The sequence below is a fragment of the Ciconia boyciana genome, chromosome 10 (genome assembly GCF_034638445.1).
Source record: "Ciconia boyciana chromosome 10, ASM3463844v1, whole genome shotgun sequence".
In the NCBI taxonomy this organism is placed as follows: domain Eukaryota; kingdom Metazoa; phylum Chordata; class Aves; order Ciconiiformes; family Ciconiidae; genus Ciconia; species Ciconia boyciana.
Genome location: NC_132943.1, coordinates 30,045,133 through 30,071,953, shown reverse-complemented (window position 1 = coordinate 30,071,953; position 26,821 = coordinate 30,045,133). Strand labels below are relative to the sequence as shown.

The following is a 26,821-nucleotide window of genomic DNA, read 5'->3' as shown; positions in this document are numbered from 1 at the left end:
TTTTACAGTGACTTTGCAAAACACCTTCTGTTGTCTTATGGACCACCAGGGGCTGCACTCAGCAGGACAGCAGGACAAGTAGCTGTGCTCTAAGTGATGAGGTCGCAGAGCGTGGCTTTGCTTCGTGTCCTGCCTGTCCTTCCTATAAAGCCTTGCTGGGATGCTAAGTTTTTGCTCTTCACACGTCCAGATAGGGCTTTTGCCAGAGGGAGGAGATTTTCTTCCAGTCAACTGCTCAGGAATAAAAAAATGGGAGAAGGGGAGAAATGAATGTGTTATCAAATTACAAATGTTAATGGTAACCTCATAAGAATGTAAGAAATCCCCTGCTGGGTCAGATCAACCTAGTGTCCTGTCTTGGGCAGTAGGAATAAGTGATGCTATTTAGGAAGAGCATGAAAGCCCAGCCACGTTTTAGTGTTTTCTTCTCTTACTCCTCCAACATCCATATTTGTTAAATTAGGCATGCTGGCCGGTACCTCACTTATGTTCCCATTCTCCGTGAACTTTTCTATTGTCTTTTTGAACCTGATGATACTGTCTACTTCCATAGCCTCCTGTGACAGCAAGTCCAGCAGTTCATTACCCATGAGTAGTAAAAATGAAGCGGTACTTCTTTAGTATGTTTTGAGTCAATCTCTTACTAGCTTCATCACGTACCCCTAGTTCTAATATTGTGTGATATGGTATACGACTGTTCTATATTCACCTTATCCCTTACCATGATTTTTTAAACCTCAGTCATGTCTTACATCATTTGGCAGTGGCACACATTTTTGGGTTCTCTTCTGTTCTTTGCCCAGTTGCTTCTGACTAGCTCAAAATCTTTTATTTATAAGCAGTTGTTTAAGGAAAATCTAGGTTCCTCAAGAAGCAGCCTCTGGTTTTTCATTTATGGGTTGTGGCTAAAGCCAGTTTGAGCATACACAGGCATGAATTATGTTTCTGTTGAACATTTCTAGAGCTTCAATGTAGAGTATAAATGCAAAACCCGAAACAGCTTTCAGAAAGTTTTGTACCCTGATGTTTTTGCAGTGAAGTACAGCTGCTTAAGCATTTGATTTTTCCAGGGGAAGTCCATGTTTCCGTCATCTCTTACTGAATCCTGTGGGACAAAAATAATTTCTCCCCCACCCACTATTTAGCTAAGTGTAGTTTCAGTTCTCTTCAGTTAAGCAACATGTGCCTATTCCATGCTTGTGCTACTTTTTATGTCGCAGCAAAAAGCTCTGTTAAGAACTCCTGTATATTTTGTTCAAAATAAAATACTGCATCGGATTAAATCAGAATCAATAGATTTAAAAGTCTTTGTTATATATATATATATATATATGGTATGCTATGGAAGTAAAAAGAAAAATATCTGTTTAGATTAAGTACAACTTCAGTCTCTGATCCTGGCAGTGTATCCACATAGTGCCACTGTCTTTTGGGAAGTCTGCATAGGAATCTACCAATAAAGATATAACTGCAAGTTTGAGAGAGTTGCTGTAGGGTTTTTTTTATATAACATTGGCTGCTCGATATATTAGCTTTCTTTTTGTTCGTTACACTGTAGTTGCAGTAATTGATTCCTATCAGGATTTTTAACATGGTTATATTTGCATGAGCTTCTCTTAGTGTATATATAGACCCAAAAATTAATGTTCAAGCTCATTGGTTTCCCTGAGGATTATTGTCAGTATTTTTGCTTAAATGTTTCGTATGGCATTGTACTTGTGCCCTGTATCTTTCAGACAAGTGAGAAGTAAAATACTATGCCTGCCTTGACACAGTCAAGTTAAATGCAAAAATAAGACTTAATTATGAGTTAAATCCAAAAATAAGACTGGGGGCACAAGAATAAATCCAGGATTATAGTGGTGGGGAACTGCAGAGCAGTTTCTTTACAGAAGCTTAACGGAGGCATACCAGGTATGCGTTTCTTGCTGTTTACTTTGGAACCGTTCTGAGGAACTCTTTTTCTTTGGTCTGTTGCTTGATAACCTTCAGAAAAGAAATGTTGCTGGGTTGTGCAAAAGAGGAGAAGGTCATTGATCTGTCAAAAACTCTGCAAAGCATGATAGTAGTAACTTAAAAGAAGGTGGTAAATAAAACAGAAAGAAATAAGAGAGCAGCATGTGAGTCACCCAACTGCAAGGTACACTTGTTCTTTCAAGTTTTTCATCCTGTCCAGTATACTGCCAAATATGATCTTTGGTTAACTGTTGAGAGGAGCAAACTCCAGGGCAAAAGTCTTTCTCTCCAGCTTGGTTCTGTGTATGAGATGCAATTAGTTAAGACTAATTTGATTACTTTTTCTGCCATGGTAGTGGAAGAGGCTGTGTCTCAAACAAATGGGACCCAAACCTGGGTCACAGCTCCCATATTGGGCATGTCACCATGGGATTTATTTTTTCTTTCATGTTGTTGCTGGATAATACTGAAGTGCATGTCAGTATCTGCCTTAACAAAGGTGTCTGAAAGGGTTATTTGGTTCTCAGCATGCTAAAGACGACGTAGTTCCCTCTTCCTATTCTGTGTTTTTGAAGGGCACAGCCAAAAATGAACTTTTTTGTTCTTAGGACTGATGCATTGTGAAGGGTTGTACTCCAATGATTAGGTTCAAATATATATAGTATGTGCTCTGTACTTTCATGTGCTTCCATGCATTGAGAGAAGTTGGGAAAGGTGATTGGAATTGGATTAGATGTCCGTGCTTGTGTTGTGGCTATCTGGTTTAAGCAAAGTGCGAGGCCCCTGCCCCTGGGTGTGTGTGCTTGTATGTGTACATGGAAAGGGAACTATGGGTGTAAAGAGGAAATACGAAATGATCCTTATTATTGTCAAATGATTAATCAGGTCGCTTGCACTTGTGCTAGTTACATTTTGTAGCGCGTGTCTCCGTTCTGTATGCTGTGTATGCTGCACCTGTGCATATACAACTGTTTAAAGAATTTTAAGTGTGTTTTTAAATTTTTAATAGTCTTCTGTCCTTCTGCTTCTACAGCTAGATATACGCTAATGAAAGGCCTGGTTTATGCAGTTTACTGTTAGAGGTGTGATAGGGTGTTTTGTTTTGCCCTAGTGACTTAAATTTGCTTTTCTAGATTCTCCCAATGCCATAGTACTTGTCATTTTCTCAAGGTTCTTTTATACAGTGGGAAGTGAAGGCTTGTACCTTCACAAGAGGAAACTGCATCTTTCCTGCAAAGTCTGTGTAGGCTCTCTCTTGCGATCATGTTCTTGACATTTCGGGCCTTGGGAACAAGTAAGTTGATTGAGGTGCTAACATTTGTCACATGCCTCTGATTTATTACATATTTCCTGAATATCACCTCTATGTACATTCCTTTGTTTGGTATATAACACATATGAAACTGAACTGAGTACTGAATATACCATGTTCAAAAGAGTTTATTCCAGTGCTTCAGGATGGCCTTTCTGAATAAAAGCTGCCTTTTGCAGGCTAAGCTGGGTGTAGCAGAGTAGCTGCAGAATATGTGTACTGTTAATTTTATTTGAAGCTCCTTTGGGGTGGGTCTTTGTTTTTTTTTTTGTTTTGCTTTGTTTTGTTTTTAAAGATGATTGCCAAAGACTCCATAGGGTTAGGAAATTAAAAAGTACCTTATGATTGCATGGATTTGTTTTTTTGTTGCACTGTAGGAGTCTATTTTAGGGGGAAAACACCCCAGCCCCTTGCTGAAATGACATTTCAGCCCTTCTGGCATTGATGGGAGTACTGCCTCTGACATTATTAATGCCTGCCTTTACCTAAAATAAGTACAGTAAGGTAGGAAGAGCTCTGAAGAACCATAATGACCTCAGGAAGGACTGCATATTGATGCTTGCAGAAGCTGTGGGCACCTACAAGACCTGAAAACTGTTTGTCAGGTGTGGTAAAGAAAGCTTTTTTTAAAAAAAAAATGCTTTCTTGGACTGCCTGACGAAATTAAAATTTTGCAGAGCAAGGGTAGCGTTGCCAGCGTTTTTGTAAGCAAAGGTACTTGAAGTAAAACCTCTGCAATCAAATGGGTTAATCATTCAACTTGATTTCTGAAAGCAAGTGATGTAATATGACGCTTAACCTTTTTCAACTTGTAGCTCCTAATCACTTTCTGGTAGATGAGTGGAGTTGTGTGTAACAGGTTTAAGTGCGGTGGCAGTAGAATTTTTTTTCCCCCAATAATTTCCTTTCACGGTTTCCAAAGACCTGTGACTACTGATTGAAAACTACTGTGCTAGCGGATTTGGCTTATTGGATGCTAGCGGAACCACAGATTTAGTGGCTACATCTGGCCACTTACTTATTAAGCGGTAATAATATCTATTTTATTCTGACTGACTTTGACCTTTTTGATATTTTCCTTAGACAATCTGCTTCATCTTGATTCATCATCATTCCAGGATAGTGGTGTCCTTGGGGCTCTCTCTTAACATTGATATGGTACAGAAGATTTAAAATCAGGTATTGTTTTGGATCCCTCTTTCCGGCCAAAATGAAACGCACAATCTAGAACTGAATGCTTTTTTTTTTCCCTTATGTGATTTGTCTTAATATTTTGGTTCTTTCAGCTGATGTTCACAAGGAATAGAGTCACGTGATGTATGAAGGCAAACACATACACTTCTCTGAGGTTGACAATAAGCCCTTGTGCTCATATAGCCCCAAACTGTGCAAGCAGAGGCGACTTAACGGCTACGCCTTCTGTATCAGACACGTTCTGGAGGACAAGACTGCCCCCTTCAAGCAATGTGAATATGTGGCCAAGTATAACAGCCAACGCTGCACCAACCCCATCCCCAAATCTGAGGACCGTAGGTGAGTTGTGGTTACCCATCTGCAAAGTGGGAAGTGGCTGGGACATAGACATGAGTTTTCTTTTAAGATGCTGCCTGGTTTCAGGATGAGGGAGGAACTGGCCTGAGTGGATTGAATTCCAGGATGTTCCTTTGAAGGTTTTGTTTAAAGACCAGTAAACTTTATTTTATTTTCTGTGGGAGTCAAGTACTCAGAAAGTGGGCAGTAACTTACTCCCAAGGAAGTTTTTGGGGGGGTTCATTGCTTTTCTCAAATTCACCATAAACTGTGGATCAAACCTGCTACACAATACCTGCTGTTCTAATTAATTTGCCTTGTCACTCACAGTACATGCTCTTAAAAAGGTCTGCTTGTTTGGCCAGCTGTGCCAAAAGCACACTTCCATCTACTTTTTCAGGACAAACAGTTGAAAATGCATACCTTCTGGGCTTAGGGAGCAGTGACGCATAGGGTCAAATCCAGAACTACAATTCAGTGTTTGTGATTTGGTACTGATCTGTAGTGTTGTATTACTGGAATAAAATAAATTTTACTTGATAACAGATGAGCCAGCTGGGAAAGTGCTGTCCACTCCCTTTCTTCTTTGCTTCTCCCCTTCCTCTCCCCCTCCCTGCCCAAATGAAGATGCCCAAGGTGCCCAGGTATTAAATGCCTTGCAGGAGATAGTGCTTGAAGTTGCTGGAGAGCTGGGAATTCAAACCAGATTTCCTGAATTGCAGCCCATACTGTAACCACAAGGACATTCTTCCTTGCTCTTTAAGAATTCCTGAACACCAGTCTCATTGGTGTTGCTTGGGTTGAAATAGCAGAATTTGTCTAATCTTGGCTGCCAGGTATATATGACTTTGATTTTTCAGAGTCATTGTTGCAGGTTTTGCCAGTAACACAGTATTTAATTAATGTGTGTTAACTATCTGAGGCTTGTTCTGTTAGAAATGATTTTTTTAACCTAAAATATAAACAAAATATGCCAAAAAAGAATCAAACGACTATTCACTGACCTTTCACATTATTAGCTGCCATTCACTAACCTTTTGCATTATTAGCAGTGTTCCCACTGTGCCCTACATATAACTTCCTTCTCAGCTCGCAGCTCCCTCTCTTGTCTGAAACAACAGTTGGACTGTGCTCTAAATTAACTTGCACTTCACCTGCCATTTCGAGTTGAGGAGACTGATGAAGTGAGAAAAAAACATGAATGTTTGTCAAAAGCTGTAGGGCAAATGCTCAAGTGGCACAAGATGAATAACTTTAAGCTGTAATTTGACAGTCGGTGACTGTTTCTTTGCTACTGTACAATTGAGGCTCTTTGGAAATAAGCTTGCAGAAATGGTCATGGAAATTGTTAGCGCAAATGGTATGCTGTAATTTCAGATGCAAGAGCTGACTGAGCCAGAGTTGCTGTTTACCAGGGGTCATACTTAAAAACAATAGAAATAATAGTACTTAATGACACTTTTTTAGGTCTCATATGTTCCCATGGAATTTGAGATTTTTCTTTACACCTTGAATTGAGTTCACACTTTGTTCTTTTTGATTTTTCTCAAGTTAAAGTGAAGTGTGGTCATGACATCTGGTGTATGTTATATTAGAATAATTCAATTGCATGTCGAGTGTCACATTACAGTACTTGAAGAGGACAGCAGGTGTCTGAAGGAGAAAATAAACTTTTAATTTCAAATGAGAGGATGTGATATTTTGAAAGAATATTTTAAAAGACTGCTTCACAGGGCGGTTTAATTTTAACAATAAAATTTAATGAATGCTAGTGATAAGACTGTGCCCGCTCTAAATTTTTTTTTTGGCAGGCGAATTTATATCTGTTTCTTAGGAGACTTTTTTCACACTCCGTTCGATATAAAGATGTTTGCTATGTCTGAGTTCTTCACTCATAGCTTTTAATTTTCTGTGTACAAAATTACTGTCAGATGGTCATTTTGTCACAGTTTTAGACATGTAACTGTACATGATCAGACGCAGGCTGTATGATGCTCTGACAGCTATCTTCTTAGATACTTTTAAAGATTATAAAAAATAAAATGTCTTAACAGGATGCGTGCATTATATGCCAAAAGCTTCATAGTCTGTCCACAGATAATTAAAAAAAATTATCACTTGACCCCAGACAAATGAGATGCTACCAGCCACAAAGATGTTTAATATGCTGCTATATTATTAGATTTCTTATTAACCATTAACATTCTACAAATTAAATCTATTAATAGTGCATGACTTCATTGCCTTATTTGAAGTCTAGTTTCTCTATTCACTATCTTGTTTTTTTAAATAATATATACGGGATATACGTATTTCCTCTGAATACGTCTTCTAATTCATTCTTATCCAAAGATCTTTATATACACATAGATAATGAAATTCAACTTAATAATTAAGTATAGGGTCATTAGAATTTAGCTGGGTTAAACACCATTTTATCTCTAATTCTCCTCTTTCAAGAGAATCTTGAAATACTTTGTTAATATGCAAGATGCTCTGCAGTTTATTTGGATCTTCCTTTAAATAAGTGGCAGAACTTGATACCAGTCTGGGATGTACTGGGAAGCAGAATGCAGTTGTAGGTGGAAGACCTTGCTGTCTGGATCCTTGCCCTCCCAGTGATGTGGGAAACTGTCCAGCTGAAGCCTCCAGAGCCCGTCATCTTTTGTGTGCTTCATATTACAATAGTTTTAATGGATACCAACCCACCGCTCTTACCGTATGTGCTGACTGCATTCAACCTCACCTGCACAGAATAAGTGCCTTTGGCACTGAGTAGGGAAGGGGGAAAAACTATATTAGATAATGTGATACTGTCAGCTGAGAATAACTCACAGGCAGGTTATAGAAGTGACGAACTGTGCCACTAAGACCGGCACATCAGAATTCGCTCTTGTAAGGCCAGCTTGACCCTAGTGGGTTTCATGCTCAGAGCCATGTGAAAGGGACTGTGCTACTTGCCAATGCTATTCCAGTCTTCCCAGTAGCCTGTCTTCCATGGAGCATGGACTACTAACACCTTCCCTGGCATTACATCTGTTCCAAAGAGTTTATTGCCTTAACTCAGCTGGTTATAGACTGGTTCCAGTGGAGTCAGTTAATGTCTGCACCAGGCTCTGCAGCACTGTGTAAAGTCAGAGCCAGTTTGTGCCAGGGTCAACTAAAAAGCCATCCCGAAACCTGAAGGATGGGGAAGTGGGTGTGCGTGCCTGCCTGGCTCCACATGGGACCAGTTAGAGCCTGGCAAGGCCAAGGTTGAGTTTGTGCTAATAAATTATGCCTAGCCAAAACTGCCTGCATGTAATCTTCTCTACCCAGAGAAGACTTAAGGTGCTCTTTCCAGCTTCTTCTTTCTCCTTTTAATCCAGCACGCAAAGTGTATCAGCCTCGGTTATGCTGGAAGACAGAGAGTTGATAGACAGAGCCTAAAGCACAGAGCCAAGTCAATGTGTACTGGAGTCTGCAAGTGCATGTGATCTATATTTTCATTATCTTGTAGCCTGACATCTATAGGTTTGTGGCTAGAGGTGATGCCTGTGTAAGATATTGTTGGCTTTCGGTGATGCAGTATGGTCAGTTGAAGAGCCAAAGCTTTATTCTCTGCCATATAAAAATGATGCTGTTAAACAAACAAGCAAAACCCTTAATAGCCTAAAACTCAGAGAATGTTAGCAAGCTAATTACCTTTTCATAGGTTTATTAACATTTTCCATCTTTTGCTTTCTCTTCGGTTTTCACAATGAAAACGGACTAGCCAGTTTTACCTCCTTGCTCCTGCACAAGCACAAGGTGACAATATTTAAGTTCTGAACAATATAAAGGAAGCATTCACATTGAGCAAAACTCTCTTTTTATTGGAATAAGAGGGGAAAAAATTCCATTGTGTTTGTCTTGTCTGTTGATTGTTTTTTCTTCTGTCATACTAAAAGTGTGGTTCTAACTGATCTCATCAGTCTTGTTCGAACAAAATATTTAAAAAGTGCTTAATTTTAATTATGGGAATAGTGCTGTTGACTTTAAGGGAAGCTTTATTGAGCATTCATTATATAATTTTATTTTTAGTGCATCTCTCAGTATGAATTTACAGTATTCCAGTGTATTCTAACAAGGACTCCACATGTTGCTGGCTTTCAGCTTGCCTCACTTAGATTTATTTATTACTTTACAACTTAATGTAATTAAGAAATTATTTAGACAATAACAAGTAGCAGTACTTTTCAGCCTTTTCTGATTTGTGAATCCTTATGGGTGTGGATCCCTCGAGAAACTACACATGTGGAGATTGTTAAGGAGCATATATGAATTTGCTTTTTCCTTTTTACCTTTTATGGACCCTTTAGAAGCAGTTCACACATTGCTTCTTTAGGGGTGGAACAGCAAGTTGAAAGTCACTAAACTGAAGTGTTAAACCTTTTGGGGGGTTTGGTTTGGGCTTTTCTGTTAGTTTTTCTCCATGAAGACCAGGAATAATTTCATTTTAACCTATTTGTTCAACAAAACTTACTCTTCTCAGATTCATACTGATCAGATTTTATACCTTCATGGTATATTTCCTTTTCTTGTCCCTTATTCATATCCATGAATACCTTCATGGATATGTCCTTAACTTCTTCATTAATACCTTGATGTAGACATCACTTTTTCCCTCATATCTTTGTTTTTGTCTATAAGCTGCAGGTTATAGATAGCATCCTGCAAGAGCAGAGGTCTGATTGCTGGTGGCATTCTACAGAGGCAGGAGGGCCTGCCTGTGTGGAACAGGAAAAGGATCAGATCATGGTTCCTACATTTCTATCACCTGCTTGTTTTAATCAGACAAAAATTGATTGTTTACTTCTTAGTATGTTATGTGCGGCCATAAATTGTAACTCTTCTCCTTTTAATTTTCATGACAAACTTTCAAAGATTTTTTCCCTTTTTTTTTTTTAATAACATGACTTCAAAAGCTTTTATATATTAGAAGAGCTTAAAGTCCTTGTTTGTGGATTGTATGTATACATATTCCTGGCGTAGTGTAAACATTTTCTAGCAGCAGAGAATTTCTTTTAAACTAGGTTTTTGTTTGAAGAACATGTAGCTAATCCTCTGGCTACAAAATTCATCATGTTAAACTACTAAAACAGAACTTAAATATTTATGCTAGTTGTTCGTTAAGTGCAAATAGTGACCCTTCTCAGCAGGTATCTCTAGTGAGATTGTCCATATAAGAAACTTCTCCCTACTACGTGGAATTCATAACAATAATGTGTGTGTTGATGAAAATGTTAACTAATTCCAGTGAAAGAACAGCCGAATGAAAAGAAGTAGTCTTCAATGTACTTTTTCTTGGGAGCTTTTGAAACGATCAGAGTGAACGGCTTGAGTTCTTACTGTTTTATGTATCAGACAGCCCATTTGTTTTGTTTGCTTTGTTTTGTGAGTGTTTACCCTATTAGAGAGTAAATATTTTGAATGGTTGTGTGTGAATCTCCTATGAATAATGACTGAGGACTTTTATATCTTAAGATTACAAATTGTCACTTGTGTAAGTTTTTTTGTTTTCTGTTACAGGTTGGGAACACCACAGTTATCTGTTGTATTAGAAGCAGTTGTGTACACTTCTTATAAAACCTCTTGTGTTTTGATGTAAATTCGCATGAGATGTGTGTGTGTGGATTCCCCTTTAGCGATGTCTGTTTTCTTCAGATTTTACTTACAAGAGCTGAATTAATAACTGACTGCTTTTACTTTTCAAAGGTACTGCAACAGCCACCTGCAGGTACTTGGCTTTATACCGAAAAAGGAGAGGAAGAAAAAGAATGATCCCATAGAGGAGGTAAAGGTCAGGCATCAGATGGATGCTATGGCCTTCAGTCTGACAGTGCCCACCCTGGCCTTGAAGATGCCCAATGGACTGGATGGGATGTCCCTCTCCCCTCCAGGGGCTAGGCTTCCTCTCCACTACCTGGAGGCAGAATTAGAAGACCCCTTTGCTTTCAACGAGGAGGATGATGACCTAAAGAAAGGGGCAACAGTGAGGAAAAAGTTGCAGAGCAAGTTGGCTCAAAACCGGCAGCGCCAGAGAGAGACAGAGATTTTAAAAGTTCGCCAAGAGCACTTTAGCCCCCTTCCTGCACCTTTGCAGCAGCAGCCTCTGCAGCAGCAGCACTCCCATCTGCCACCTTCATCAGCTTCGTTAAAGCCGACAGGGCTACCGCAGGGCGTAGTCTGCAAGTCACCTCAACCTCCGAACACCAGCCTACCAATGCAGGGAGTGGCACCCACCACACACACTATAGCACAAGCCCGGCAGTTGTCTAACAAGAGACCTCTGCCTCTCCTGCCACCCTCTAGGGCTCCTGTCACAGACCCTCCAAGGACTGATCGGGTCCTCATGAAAGCCACAGCCTTTTCTCCGCACTCGTCCTGCATGAGCCGGCTACAGAGACTGGTGAAACTGTGCACTCGAAAACAGCAGCTGGACACTGATCTGTTTCCACATTTAGGTGGGTAGATAATAGATGCACTGCCTGCTTATTTTTTAGCCTGAAACCAAAAGTCAAAAGGGGAATGTCTTCCTAGCCATGTCCTGCATTTGAGTGTGGTCCTTACAGAATAACTCTGAACTAGGTAATCTCTTGGTGTTTTCTTTAGCCCTGTTCTCTATGAAGGGAATGCCTGGAACCATCGCATATAGTTTGTGGCATTTTGGTTGTTTATTCTTCTTAATGTCCTGTTAACCATTTGAGAAATCAAAACAAGGTGCAGAAAGCATTGCTTGGGTGATACAGACATCATACAGAAGGTTTGCAACTTGAGTAGTAAAGGTGGCACAGCTGTACCTACATGAATGGACGAGGTTAGATTGAATGTTAAATATGCGACAAGTGCACATTATAAAATAAGTGAAAGTAGAAGTTTGGAGATTTGGCCCATTGTTCTGTGCAGATCCAAATTTCCAGTTGACTTGACAGGGAAAATTGGAACATGAGAGAATTTTTCTCGACTGGGCCTATTCTGGGCTCGTACAGAATGTTGATAAACAAAAGCAAAAGATTACTGCAGGAGGGCAGCACCGTTACAGAAGGTAATTGGAGGGGTGGAGTCTTGTCCACATACCAGTGCAGGAATAGTCTCCTCCTTACATATTATCTAGAAACTGTAGTAATCAATTGCTGCTTGTGAAAATGTAAGTAAATATAACCAACTTGCTGCTATGGCAATTGTGCTCTATAAAGCTTTAAAAAGGCAGCTGATTTTGTGGCTTATTTGTCTGGTTATGAATACAGACCTAGGAACACCTAGCTGTCCTTGTTATCTCCCTCACCCTCCAAAGTTACCTTACTTTTCCACTTAGTTTTAGGTTGTACTTTTCTAACAAGTAAAATACTGACAGGGAAAAGGGAAACAGGAGTCAGTGTGTGATATTAGAGCAGGAATGCCATTTATGATGTTTAAAAAAAAAAAAAAAAAGACTTTAGATAAATCTGGACGTTCTTCATATAACATCTTATTTAATTGCAAACATCTGTAATTTTTGCTATTTCAATTAACCTTTTTTAATTTTGCTGTTAAGATCTGCCCTTTGGCACTCATGGGATAGCTTGACTATTTGTTGAGAAGATAATTAGCGATCCCATAGCATGTCTGCAAAGGACGTTGTTCTTCAGAAAACTGCTTTGATGGTCCTACATATAATGCAGGTCTCCTGAGGAATAGCAGCTCCAGAGGCACTTCTGAGTGTCACAGACCCCAATAGCTTAGAAAGTGACCTGCATTTTGAAAGACTGTAGGAAGACCACTTTCTGTGTTTAATGTTTTACATTCTCAGGTGGTGAAGAGAATACATTTTCCTAAAAAAGAGGCATAGTAAAAAAACTGATTAGACCTATAAATGTACAGTTATGCAGATGCATAACTGTATGCATATGCAATTAGAACATTTTATATTTTGCAAAGTAATGGAATTCACATATTAATTATGTGAGAGTGGAAAATATATTTGTTATTTATTAATAACATGCCTTAATATTAAAGACTAGTTATGCCAGTTCAGAGAATTTCAGGATTTCTTTTTCATGATAGAGTAGCCTAGAGATGACTGCACAGAATCTTTAAAAAGATGTAGCCAGTTTTATTTGTACCTACATCAGAGCCATGTAATTGGATATTAATGTAACTGCAGTCTTCAGCGTGAGAATAGCTGAATCTGGATTAGATTTTATTCCTTCATTTCTGCAGTGCCCATTAGAAGCAAAACAGCTCAACCTCTAATTTTATTTTTAAACTTTGGGTAAATAATTTGTTACATGGTATCAATTGTGGACATCTGTATCCAATGATTAAGTTGTTTTTTCATTCCTTTATGGAAGGGGCGAGAGTAAAAAAAGATTGAAGTTGCAAGTATAATTCTGGCATTTTATCAAATATCTTAAGATATCTTAATTTACTTCAAATGCGTATCTTAAAAATAGGAATGAAGAATACAATTTTCAGGATGCTGAAGTTCCTGAAAAATAGAGTTTCTGATTTATGTTAGTGTTGCTTCTAAATGATGAAGGCAGTCCTGACAATTGTATTCCAAGTGTGTGTCTGACTCTGCAAGTAGGTGACCAAGTACTGATGCATTTCCCAAATTCAAAGCATCTAACTTCAGAATTATCTCAGATATAGTCATTTAGATTATTTTTAGCAAAAATAAAGTGCTCCTTAACTCTATCCCAACTGCTGCTCTGTTTTCAAGGAGCACACAAGAAAGTGAAAAAGTAATAATGCTGGCTTGTAAATGCAGCTATGGGATTTTATCCCACCTGCTGCAAGGAACTGGCAAGAATTCCACTGGATGGGGGAGAGAGAAGGAAAAACTGCAAAAGATGAAGCTCCAGATAAAATGTTCCACCTGAGAACTTAATGGACTCTGTTTCTGGCTGTCCTGTTCAACAATTGTGTTTAGCTTGACTAACTGAGGCTGCTGGATCAATAAGTTGATCCTACTGCATCATCATTAAGCAAAAGCATGCTGCTTAGTAAAAGTGCAGGAGTATTTGCATCTTTCTCTTTAGCTCTCTTTTTCATGCTAATGTATGCATTTGGCAGGCAATTACAGAGACTGAGCAGAGGAACATCCTGTGTAGCTGTGTATCTAACTGTCCATGCTGCTCTGTCTTACAGTTTTGGCACAGAGCAGGGGTCAGAATATAAGCAGAAATGAAAGTGGCCTACTTAGATCATGTAGTATTTAAAATTGCCAAGCAGTCAGTTCTTTGTGGCAGGGACTTCTCTCTTACCTTGTCTCTAAAGATTCCATGTGCTTGGTATGAAAGCATGTGATATTTTTCTGTGGGTAAGAAAGCTGGTGATTTTTCTTCCACTGCTTATGGATAAAGAAGCCAATAAGGATTTTAAAAGGAAAACTCAAATTTGACAAAAATCAGTTCATGCTATTTGCACTCTGTAATGGAGCTGTTACTGTAACTTTTCCTGTGTAATTGAGAATATTATATGATTTAATCAAACATAATTATGCTTGTGACTATACTACACATTCATCTTCTGTGCCTTAGGTTGCTCAGAGACTTATGTGAGGTGGATACACTTTTCATCCAGCTTTCATATTTTCAATTCCCTTAGGGCTGGATTGGTCTGAAGATAGTGGAGAAGAGTTGGAGGATTCAGAGCAAACCTCCCCTTACCAGGTTGCGTGGTCTATCCGAGAAACCCTCGGCTATGAGAGACATGAGTGAGTATGATTCTTTAGTATTCATGCTGGCCTTGATGGAATAAATCATGTAAATGTGAGTTTCACTTCAAGTGGAGTCAGTGAAACCTAAGCACTTGTTGAGTTCTTTGCTGAAACAAAGGATTATTTGAACTCATTTGTTTGTAAGAGCTATGAAAAAACCAGCTTGTCGCCTTCTGTCCAGTTTCCACCTATCTTGGAGACCTTTGTGCAGTCTGCTATCAGAAGGATGCATCAGGAAAGAATTTAAGCTTATTTGCCTAAATTTAATTGAGTTTAGTGGGATTTGTTCATGAACTTGCGTGCCTTACTGAGTAGAGGTATTTCCTGAATTAGAACCAAATGAAAGGAGTTGCTATTGGTTTCCTGTCTTTCCTACTATTTGTGAATAACTTTGTTAGTAAACTTGCTACATTTTACTCATTAATCCTTATGGTAATTGTGCAGGATGTAGTTTTAATGTGTTTTTTTAAAGGGCATGGCATTTCTTTTCATAATTAAGTGTTGAATAAATGTCAAATAGTGGGGAGCATTGAAGGGAAGTGATGTGATTGAAGGGATAAGCAGAGCAGGTATTAGCTGCTGGTGCAGAAAGGCTTATGATGTTCTCCATATACTGCTAAGTCCTGAATCTGAACTTACAGCAGGATATGGTAATATATGTCTATTAATGTAAATTTTAAGGTGCAAAGTTAAAGCAAAGCATCTCAAGCATAGTATTGTAACAAAACTGAAGCATGTTGATAACAAAAGGAAATTGGGGTCTCAATAACATTTGATTGTAGTTTCTATATTGTGATTCTCTTTCACTATGCAACTGGACTTTTTGATACTACAACTCTCTCCCAGTGTTTAATTTTTAAATATCACAGCTAGAGTAATGATGTTAATGAAATGTTGTTTTGTTCTTACATGGAAATTCTGAAACTTATCAGAACTTCTTACCATCTCTAAAGATTGTCCACAGAGTGAATAAAGCTGTATCTCTGTCATCAGGACAGACACCAGGAGACTAAATATTGAGAACCTTCAGTGAATCAAAGCTTAATAGCAGTCTGTAGACTTCCCTTTTTTAAAAGAAAGGGTTTTTTCTGTTATGAATGACCATTGTTTTTTAGGGCATCAGCAGTCAGAGAGAGAGTGAGCTTTCACAAACATTAGTTTTAACTTAAAAGGCAACTTTTAAATAAACTGTTTTGGGAAAATGTGAACAGACTTTCAGACTTTTATATCATACATAATTTTCAAAGCAGATATATCTATTAAATAACTTCCCTTACGCTCTTCTCTCTTTGACATTTGATCTGGTTCTTCCATAGATCCTTGTTTTTTTGTCAGCTTATAAAGGTCATCTCTGTGTGTTTTGCCTTCTATTTGTCTTAACTTCCTTTGGATTCTTCCTACTCTTTTCACATACTGAGAGAAAATAATACCTTGTCTTGACGTTTTCTGTTCCATTCTAGCATTTTATGCACTTCAATTAAACACTGTCTTAACTAAATCATGATAGATAAATTTTTTTATGGTACTGGCTGCTTTTGTACTTCCATCAGCCTGCTCAGTGTTAGCCCTTCAACAACTTTCCTAATTTTGTTTGTGGATAAACATTGATACATTCACTTGATGTCAGCCTTCTAAGACTTTAATTCCTATTCTTCAAGCTTCTGTAGAGGTTTTTATTACCTGAAATGTTTCACTTTGACACTTTTGCAATGTGGTCTGCCTGCTGCTGAAGATGAATTAGTTCGGACTATTTTTCGTGGGTGATTTGATTTGTCAAAAATGTCTTGCTAATCCAGCGGTGCATACTGGTGGCTCCTAACTTAGTCAGCCAATGACTTGTTACGAGACTGAATTTTGGAGGCTAATTTTACCAGAAAACCAATGAAGACTGTTTCCCAAAACCTTCAGATTCTGAAATCACATACCTAAACCTATGGGAATTTACTTACTGTTTTTCATAGTAAAATTAAAGCTATTTTTTCTCTGTTCATTTGTGTCTGAGCTTGTGGTCCCTGTGTGAAAGGAGTAACCCTCCACCAGCTAACTGGATTCTGTCCTTTTCCGTTTGACTTCCATTTGACTCTGTGGGAGACAAAGGGAGTGATGCTTCTCAGAACAGATTAGTAAAAGAAAGGGAACAGTTAATTTCTGCATTACTGGACAGCTTGTTCTCTGCATTTCTGGTTGTGTGATTGTGGGGGGAATCCTCTAACTTTCTGTTGAACTTCTTGTGTGATACTCTAGCTGCTCTTAAACGCTCAAAAATTCACCAGATTGGTTTAAAATTAATGTCTTAACAGTAATACATTTTTGAGTTCACTTGCCTTCAGGCCTTTTAATCTGTAAAGTCATATTGTTGCAGTCATCTGTGGAAACACGGGCCAAATGTTTGCTTTTATTATTCTGTCCTTTAATTTTGAAAAATTGGGTTCCTGTGGTTGCAGGATTCTGGGATGCAGTGCTTCGAGGCAGGCACAAATGTTTGAGTTCAAATAGTAGGGCAGGAGTTGGCACTGGGCGCAGTGCAGGCAGGGTGGCTGGCAGGGAAGGCTGCTGGGGTGGGAGGAATTCCTCGTGGGAGCAGCAGTTCGGAGGGAAAGCAGGGGCTGTTCCCTGCCGCAGATTAGTGAAGCTTCCCCCCAGATGATTCAATTACTAGGTGTTGTAGCTTAGAAAGTGCTGGAAAACAAATGACTAAAACAAAGTAGTTTTTCACTTTCTACGGTGAAATATAGATAAAGCGAGCGTTTCAAGTAGCAAGTTTGAAAAGGGAGTGTGGGGATTGGAGTCCCTTCTCATACCAGCTCACTCAAAGGAGCAAATATCTACACTGTATTGTCAAAGTTGGATTTAATAACTCCCAGTAACTAGAAGAACTAAAAGGAAGAAGGAAAGGTTCTTCAAATCCCTCCTTACAGAGGGTTTTGAAGTACAGTTGCTGGTGTGTCTCAGAGTAGAGAGCATGTTCTCCTGGTTCCCTGATGGTGCCTGACTGCTCGCGCTACCCTTTTGCTCTTCCTTTCTGCTGCTTCGTGCTGCCTTTGTTTTCTTCATGAACACTCAGCAGTAATTCCCCTGATGTTTACACATGGCAATCTTAAAGGAAACGGTTGGAAAGAAGCATTTTGGATTATCAAATGGTTTGCGTGCACTTTCAGAAATCTTTTAGAAAATGAAATGCCACACATTAAGTTGAACTTCAGAAGTTATATATGCAGCTTAAGACAATAAACTAAATAGCAGTTGGTAAACTTGTTTATGAAAGGACAACAATAAAAGTACCTTTTGGTTTCAGTACTTGCCTAGCAAAAAAACCCAAGGAGGTGTTACTGGGATATTTTTAGGTTTCTTTGAACATACAGATATGTTTTGGTTAATCTTACTGGCCTGGAAACAAAATTCTGAATAGGCTTTTAGAAACTGTTTGCCTCAAAATAAGCCCTTGTCCACTGCAGGCATGATTTCTTTCTATGTCTTGTATATATTTCTTCATCTATTGTTTTAAAATTATCTCATAAACTGCAGTTCAAAATATTTTAACATACAATGACTTTTTTCTGTCTATTTCAATGGGAGGGAAGTAAAAAGTCTCAAATATAGAGACATTTGCATTAAAAAACACTCTTTCCACCCAAAGGAAACACTTTATTTCCCTAAGGAATATTCTTGTCTTTTCTTAAAGTTAATTTGTAACTATATTTAAAATTAAATCAGTATGTCTGCAACTTTGTTTGAAAATCTTGGCCCAGAGCAGTAATGAAATACCTAAGAAGTTAGACCTATATCTCACTGATCCCATCCATGTATTCCTGTTTTCTATTAATACATTGGAAAAAAGGAAAATCTGTATTAAATAGCACACAATTAAACTTTTCTAAACAGGTTGTTTTTCCCAGTAGGCATTCTTTCCTAGGAGATTTTAAAAGTGTATTTTCTTTTCATCTTCAATGTGAAAATATTTTAAACATTACAGATGTTAAATATTTTTAACAGGTTGTATTTGCTGCTAAGCATTTAATTGCAGAGGTTAATTACTTGTAATTTACACTTCTAGAAAATATTCTGTGATCTGTTTTAACAAACAAAATACATAGTATGGTTGACTTTACATAAAACTTTATAAAAATGTGCATTTGTGTCAAGGCAGTGTTTGCTCCTGCGGAGTTTTTGTGGGCAGCCTTAGTGGAGATGGATGCAGTGTCTTAAATTTAGCCTGCGTGTGAATGGACTAAGATTTTCCAGAAAGGAAAGTAGGTCTTAGTTATATTGCCTTTCAGGGACAGCTATTCTGCCTGCATTTCTGGATCTTACTTTATTTAGTAAATATCATGGCCGGTATTTCGCATCTCTTCTATCATCAGCTAGTTGTAGTCCGCTTTGCTGTGCGCAGGTTTGGATGGCAGCTCATTCAATCTCGCTGGCCAAGCTCTGCAGTCTGAACCTTGGGAGCTTTTGATTTGCTTCATTTGTTTGGACTTGTTTTCTTCTCCCTGCCCTTCCTTTGTTTTACAGATAGGAAAGTTAGCAAAAAGTTTCTCTGTTCTATAAGGAAAAACTTAAAGGAAAAACTGAACAAGGTCTGCTTTGCTTAGATTCAGTGCACGCCCTTTGTTGCTCCATAAACAAAAAAATCATTCTGCAAACTAGTGCTTGTTGTGGAGGACTTCGGGGTAGCTTCATGGACCTTGTTGTTTTAACAAGTCCCAGTGATGATTTTATTATGTTTCATAATTTTTCCTTCATTTAACTGAATGTGTTGACGTGGTTTGATGGTCTTGGTGATATGTGCCTGGACATTCAGAAAGCCAAGATAAATGGGAAAAGGCTTTCTTAAGCAAACAAAGAATTGGATCAGTCCTTCATCTGGTCATTGTTTAGCCCTGGTCTCATTTTTCCCTCAGTACCTTTGGAGTTAAATGTGAATTTCTTCTCCATGGCTATACTGTAACTCAACTTTAACTCTGCAGCAAGGGGAAAGCAGTATCAACTGCTAGCTGTGTGAGCGTGTATTTTGGTTTAGGAAGGAAAACACCACCTGGCAGACTAAGAGGAATTGGAAAAGGTCAGCAGTTTTGGTACTTGTTAGAATTTGACCATCTTTGCCAGCATGACCTTTCTTCAATAAATTTCCACTACATAGTTCCCCACCCTTGTCCTCTCCATTAATTGCACTTTGATTTAAGAATTTGTCTCATTTGCTGAGACATTTACAGTAAATAAAGGTTAACAGTATAGATTTTTTTTCTGAACAGCAGGCTCCAGACATTTAAATGTGTCAGACTTGATGATAAATTGATGTAATCTCTAATAATGACATACTAAGAAGGGTAAGTACCTTTAGAATTCAAAAGGGATCCTGCTCTTACCATTTCTCAAGCATCCCTGCCTGATTTCGGCCTTTGGATGTTTGTGGGGCTAGAAGATGGATGCCAACTTAACAATTCTATTAAAATGACAAATGACCTACATTGAAAAAAAAAACCAACCACTTAAAGCCCATTTGTTTTTATTTTCCTTCCTTCAGGTCCGATGATGACAATGCAGATGACAGGAGTTCCAGGGTGACCAGACTTTGCACTTACTTTCAGCAGAAATACAAGCACCTCTGCCGCCTGGAGCGGGCAGAATCTCGTCAGAAGAAATGCCGGCATACACTCCGGAAAGCCTTGCTGCAGGCGGCCAGCAGAGAGCCGGAGCATGCTGGGCAACTGATACAAGAACTCCGAAGAGCTACGTGTGCTCGTACCAGGTTAGACCTTCCCCTGTGACTGCAGTAACCTGGGGTCTGGACAGGGTAGAAATGGGCAGAGTATCCAGCAGCTGAAATGCTGAACTCTGAAACTGGTAGGCATGCACAAGGCAGAAAAACCATGACACATAAATGTCTGTCAGTGGAGTAGAATAAGTATGGCATACAGTGTTTTCCATGAAGACAGCCGTTCTCCAGCTTTGTGTTTTAAAATGTGGATTGTTTGTTCAGCAGTATCTGGGCCCAGTTTCTTAAATGTCATGAAGTTAGTGGCCTGCTAAAATTTATTCTTATTAATTAATCTATGTATTTTGGCTGCCTTCAAATATCTGGTACTTTACTAAGCCCAGTCCTTTAGAAGGTGTGCAGTCTGGTCTGCAGTTCACTGCTTCAATTCAGATTTTGGTTTTCAGACAGCTTTTTTTGAAAAGTCTGTACCTCCTCTTACTTCTCTTCCCAGCGAATCAAACTTAAGCTCATGCTTTTTGTTAGATTTAACTCAATCTAACATTAAATGAAACTTGGCAACAAGATAAATATCTTCTAACAACTCTGAAGGTTACCTTCTGTGGGAATTCTTTCTAGATAATGTCAACATCCCTCCAGCTCTCGGCATACTGAGAGTTGGTTGATTCATATTTGCGCAGAAACAGAGTAAGTCTGAACCCTGCCATTATGACTGGGGTACCAAGAGCATCTTTTTGCTGTTGTGGTTTTCCTTTACAGGATGTGTGACTGGGGGGGGTTGGGGAGGCTAACATGAGAGGCAGGCTGGAGCAGGGTACTGAGAGTATATTCTGGTTACGGGATGCTTTTGTTCCTGGACTGTGGACTGTGGTTAATGACAGTTGGAGGGTTTATTGTTAGGGAGGTGGCATGATGCTGAAGAGCTGCTCAGAGGTGTGATGTAGAGGTACATTACTAGTTTACAAAATTGTGTAAATGTCTCCAAACTTAAACTACAGAAAAATCTTTCCAGAACTGGCAAGCTCTTGCTGTTTTTTCTTTTCCATTATTTTCGCCTTTTATTACACAAAAAGATTACGTTGTTTTGGGCAGACTGGCAAAGCCAGGTATGCCTGTCATCACTGCTCTGGTTAATTTAAGTAACCACAGAGTCTCTTCAGTTACGAAATTTTTCACAGGAGTAATATTGCTAACTAAAACTTTGCTCAGTCAAAGTGCAGTTGATGACAGAAATGGCTGAAGGAAAACAGTCAGCCTACAGACAGCTTTTTGTCAACCTAGAAAACAACGTGTACAGAGGTGAAATTCAGGCCTGGAATCGCCAGCTTTATCTACATGAAGGTGACAAATGCCTTGAGAGCAGGCTAACACCGAGCGAGCTGTGTAATGCTTGCAGTACTCATCCACACTGCTGTCTGGTCGCCTGCTTGCAGCTCAGGCTCAAAGCATTGAGGCTGTGCTGAGGAAGCGCTCAGCTCCGGGCACCTGCTGGTGGATTGGGCTGTAGCACATTGATGAAGGAGAGCTTTTACCCATGTTGAGCATGCTCAGGCTCTGCCACTCCAGAGCTCAGTCTAAGTTTGTCTGAGCATATGCTTGCATGTAAGCTCTGGGGATGCTCGGCATGTTTTGATTTATGAACAGGCTTGGAAGTGCACTTGACTGTCCATGTAGACATACCCAATAAGATTGACCTCATTTTAAGGGTCACCTGTGTTGACACTCACTTACTGCTGTCCTTGGCTCTGTTGCAGGGTGTTGTAATATTTACGTGGTAGTGGCACACAGCACCTCTCATTACAATTAATGCCCTGTGAAATAAACAATAATCCTGTTACTGCAGTCACACCTTCACCTGTCATTGACATCTATTCTGTATCCCTGTGTAGAGTCTGGTAATAGTGTGCACCCATCTGGATCATGACACACACATATGTGTGTTATAATTTTTCATCCTACTGTGCCACATTCAGTGCAATAGTTGTGCTAAGTAACCACCTGAGACTGGGTTTTTGTCTCTAAACTCTTTTATGCTTTTTTTTCAGCACAAGTCAAGTGAGGCAGAGAGATGCAGAACCAACAACCTGTAGTGGGACTTCGAAGGGAGAACAGTGCACTAACAAGGCCCTTCCATTCACCAGGCATTGTTTTCAGCGTATCCTCTTAACTCTGTTCGGGAGTTGCATTCAGGCATGGAAGCTGTTCTGTTTTAGGGGTTTTTGTTTCTTAGGTTTTTGCATTGACAAATAAGTTTTCAGAAAAAAATACCTATTTGTTAGTGTCTTATCAACTACTTTGCTTTTAATTTGTCTGTGTGATTTGGGTGTGTAGACAGTGAAGATAAGTAGTTTGCCACTGGTATCTATCATGGTCACATTGGTTTACTTTGTAAGCTGGCACTAGTAGGCACAAGAAGCCTTTACAAAAATGATCATCTTGGTACAACGATGACTTGGTACAAACCACGTGGCTTTCAGCCTCATGGCTTTCATACAGTTCTTGGTAGGTAGACTAACTACCTATGAAGGGTTTATGGGAACAAGTTTTTACACATAGTATAAAAAGATGGCTTACACTGACTAGAAAGATGGAAATCTGATACTTCGCATTGTTTAAACAAGCAGAATAGAAGGAGTCTATTCCAGACAGAATCCAAATTCTGGATGAGGAAGGATTTCCAGTGCTGGGGATTTCAAGCAAAGCCTGAAAAGGATGTTAAGAGTCAATGCATGAAGGTCGCAGAAAGGAAGGAGCACATCAAGCAAAGCCTGAAAAGGATGTTAAGAGTCAATGCATGAAGGTCGCAGAAAGGAAGGAGCACATTAGATGCGAGGTTTGATTCTGAAGGCTATAAACAGGCAGACTTCTGACCTGGAATACTTATGAATTCTGCAGACTTTGTCGTTTTTGTTTTTAGCTGAAGAATTGTTGGCGCTTTTGTTGCAGTGACTCTTTTTGTCTGAGCTTTTGGTTTTGGTATTTTAAGTAACTAGTGCTGATCTGTTCCAGTTGTTATCAGACTGCAGCACCTTTTCAATCTTTTAGGTTTGTAGATGCTTTGTTTTTCTTGGTTGATTTTTGCAGGCCCCTTAAAAGTAGTCTGCAAAGCAGTTCAAAACCTCTCTGAGAGAACATCATGGTGTGCAGCTGTGCTTGGGATTTGCCTCATGATTCTGATTTTTTTAAAATTTTTTTATTTATTTTAAAGTTTTTTTTAAAAAGTTTTCTTGCTTCTTGGTGTGCGTAGAGCAGAGAAGTCAAGACTAGTGATTTTGCATTTGTGCCCATTTTTTCCCTCTGCACTTTCTTCTCAATGGAAACAGTCTCTCCTAAAATGAGCAGGCTCTTGGTTCTGACCCATCCATCCAAGTCTGCCATCTGGACTGGTCTGCATGTTTTCCATTTTCTTTGTCCTTTCTTTTGTGTTTTAACATTTTCTGAACAATACATAGTGATGTTCAGGTCTGAGAACTGTTCAAGATGGAAGGAGTGCTTCTAATGTTGTTTGAAAAAACACGATGAAATATCTGTTTGATTTGCTCTAAGTCTGGAAACACTTTCACTCCTGCAGGGGATTTTTCTGAAGGAAATCTCAGCAAGCTTACGTTTGGATTTACTTGACCTTTCTGTCTGATTGCACATCTTTTTTTCAGAGGAGCAGGAAGGATCTTGAAACTTCTTTGTGCTCTAAAGATAAATGCCAAGAATGTACCTTAAAGGATTGAATTAAGAAATACTCTTTTTTTAATGTTTCAGTATGGATTGTCATTAGTCTGTAAGGAAATAGTCCTGTTGACTACATTGTTCCAACTGCTGCTATTGATCTATTGATTAAGACTCCAGGAAAAGGCGTCTTTTTGCTAAGAACTCATTAGTGAAATGGCTGCTTCCATAAAACTATCTCAATATATAATAAAATGATTAGAGATTCTGCATGAATGCAGTTTTTCACTTTAAAAGTTGGGTTTGAGCCTTACCTAGCTTTGAACTTGAATAACAAAGTTAAGGTACTCATTAAAAAAAAAATCTATGGACAGGTAGAGTTGAAGGCTCTGATCTTCATCAGATTGATAAATCAAAGGGCGTTCCTCCATCATTGCCTCGTGTGTTATTCCTGATGCAGAAATGCACAGATATCTTATTGAACCGTTCTCAGCAGCTCTTCTCAAGTTGCACAGCCAAGTTTGCGGATGGTCAACAGTGCTCTGTGCCAGTTTTTGACATTACACATCAGACACCTCTGTGCGAAGAACATGCCAAAAAAATGGTAAGTACAAAGCCAAAACTGTAATTATTTGTGTATTGGGATCATCAGGAGTTTTAGCCCCAGTCTTTCTATGAACTCTTGCTTGACCACTAGGAAGTTTATGAACTTAAGAGCTCATTTCCTTTTATTTTTCTCAAGAGGGTAAAACATGCCAAACATTCCCAATTAGTATAAAGTATGTTGTGAAAATCTTTTACATACTTTTGAGGATATAATAAAGTGTGCATGAGAATATGTTTCTCTGGAAGAAATTTGATTCCTCTCGTGAATCAAGAAATAGAAAATCGTTGTGAGAGATCTTGTGGTCATTTTATTTGGGCTCACTCCTGGCCCTTGGATCTGAATATAGTATGAGTGTGGTATGGTAAGAACACTGCATCTCAGTCTCAGTACATGGGGCCCAAAATATTTTCTAGAGGAAGTGTAGGCAGCAATTACAAGCATACAAATAACGGTTTTGCTACTTTATTTACCTTTTGGTGATTATTAGAATTTATCTTTAACCTCCTTCAGGGGTCTGTGGATCCCTGAGGAAAAGCAGTGGCCTACTACAAGTTGAGAGAATGCAGAAATTAAGATGATGTCCTCTGCTCTCCTTTTATGCCTCCCATCTTCCAGAACAAAACTTTCAGGATAATTCACAAACTCACTTCTGTCTTGCCCCTCCTTCAAGGCATTAGGCATAAAACTGCCTTTTTTTTTTTTGTTCTGTTGTTGGGTGGTTGTGGGGTTTTTGTTACTGTTTTTGTCCAACCTCTCCAATACTTGTGAATTGTGGAGTTTTCTGAATTAAAATGTGAGGGTCTGCACTACACAGATTTGTATGGGATTTTCCCCTTCTCCCAGGCAATATTCAGTGTGTCTCTCAAGGTTTACTTCTATAGCACATACAGTCCTCTGCCATTCCCAGTCTTATGGCAACTGAAAACTGATGATGGTTTCATTTATTTTTTAATTGGTCAATGATTGCTGTTCAAAAGCAATGAGGCCTTAATTGTTTACCCACATCCTTACCCTAGCCCTACAGTATTAATTCTGTTTCCTCAGTGCTGTCTCTCTTATGGCACTGGGCACTTGAGGATGCTGGCTTCAGCTGCTGCACACCGTCCCCATTATCGCCACCTCACAACAGTGTTCTGTCTTTAATACTTACAGGAATGCTGCAAAAGGTTACGGTTTTGCACTGATTTAGTTAGGGTTTGCTATGATGATTTTTAAAGTGACGCTGCCTGATCTCCTATTTAGCATACCTCATAATTTGGTCTATGTGATTTTTGCCGTTGGGATCAATGAGGAAGGCAACAGCTTCATTTTTGTAACCTTGCCTGGGTGTAAGTTAGCAGTCTCTCTTGCATTACATATGAATGTCTGTGGAATGACCAGGGGGAAAAAAGCAAGGAAAGTAATACTTGCTCTTAATATGCTCCCATTGCTATTGTTTTATTCCCAAAGGACAATTTCTTGAGAGGGGACAGCTCCCGTAAAGTTCAGCACCAGCAGCAGAGGAAACCCAGGAAAAAAACGAAGCCACCTGCACTTACCAAAAAACACAAGAAGAAGAGAAGGCGAGGCCCACGCCGGCCCCAGAAACCCATTCCTCCTGCAGTGCCCCAAGGGAACCTCACCATGCCTGCCAGTGTCTCACTGCCAGTAGAGATGCCCCACATGCGGTCAGTGGTAGCCCTGCCCCAGTTTGCCCACTGCTAGCTTGAACATCGTCACTGAGCACTGTAGAAAGGTGTGATGTTGCTGTGCTGAGCATATGGAGCAGGGTTAGAAATTGCATCTCCATGTGACTGTTGAAAAAAACCTTAGAGGGGTCATTTTAGATTTGAGCAATTAATTGAGTTCGATTAATAAAATGTCTTGCTACTGATGCCCATCTTATGTATTTAATCAACAGGCTAAGTGTAAGCTTCCTAAAGAAACTTTCTAAAAGCATTTATTTCCCAGATGATGGGGGGGGGGGGGAAGGTGTGGGGAAACACCCATTATAGATGGATATGCATTCATAGTTACTTTTTGGAGGAATCGGAATTGAATACTGTGGACTAACAGTACTTTCTGTCCAGGAGCCCCTCCACACCAGAGCTGAGTGCCGATGAGCTGCCTGATGATATCGCCAACGAAATCACAGACATTCCACATGACTTGGAATTGAATCAGGAGGACTTCTCTGATGTCCTGCCACGGCTGCCCGATGACTTGCAGGATTTTGATTTCTTTGAAGGTACCATTTTATTTTATGCTAATGTGAACGCAGTCAGTGAACTGAAGAAGTGAGTGTTTCTAAAATACATTTTGAGGGGTTGCTTGCTT

At 39.2% G+C, this 26,821-nt stretch overlaps 1 protein-coding gene across 5 annotated transcripts in view; it reads left to right on the top strand.

The window, feature by feature from the left end:
• INO80D (INO80 complex subunit D) overlaps nucleotides 1–26,821 on the top strand; it is a 46,243-nt gene that overhangs the window by 5,303 nt on the left and 14,119 nt on the right. For all 5 annotated transcript variants that reach the window (XM_072874502.1, XM_072874500.1, XM_072874498.1 and 2 more), the window contains 9 exons: nucleotides 4,352–4,447; nucleotides 4,555–4,801; nucleotides 10,535–11,283; nucleotides 14,408–14,516; nucleotides 20,044–20,268; nucleotides 22,281–22,390; nucleotides 24,369–24,502; nucleotides 25,955–26,172; nucleotides 26,575–26,732. In XM_072874502.1, the coding sequence (XP_072730603.1) occupies nucleotides 4,584–4,801; nucleotides 10,535–11,283; nucleotides 14,408–14,516; nucleotides 20,044–20,268; nucleotides 22,281–22,390; nucleotides 24,369–24,502; nucleotides 25,955–26,172; nucleotides 26,575–26,732 (1,921 nt within the window). In that variant the 5' untranslated portion in view covers nucleotides 4,352–4,447; nucleotides 4,555–4,583. The remainder of the gene's footprint in view (nucleotides 1–4,351; nucleotides 4,448–4,554; nucleotides 4,802–10,534; nucleotides 11,284–14,407; nucleotides 14,517–20,043; nucleotides 20,269–22,280; nucleotides 22,391–24,368; nucleotides 24,503–25,954; nucleotides 26,173–26,574; nucleotides 26,733–26,821) is intronic.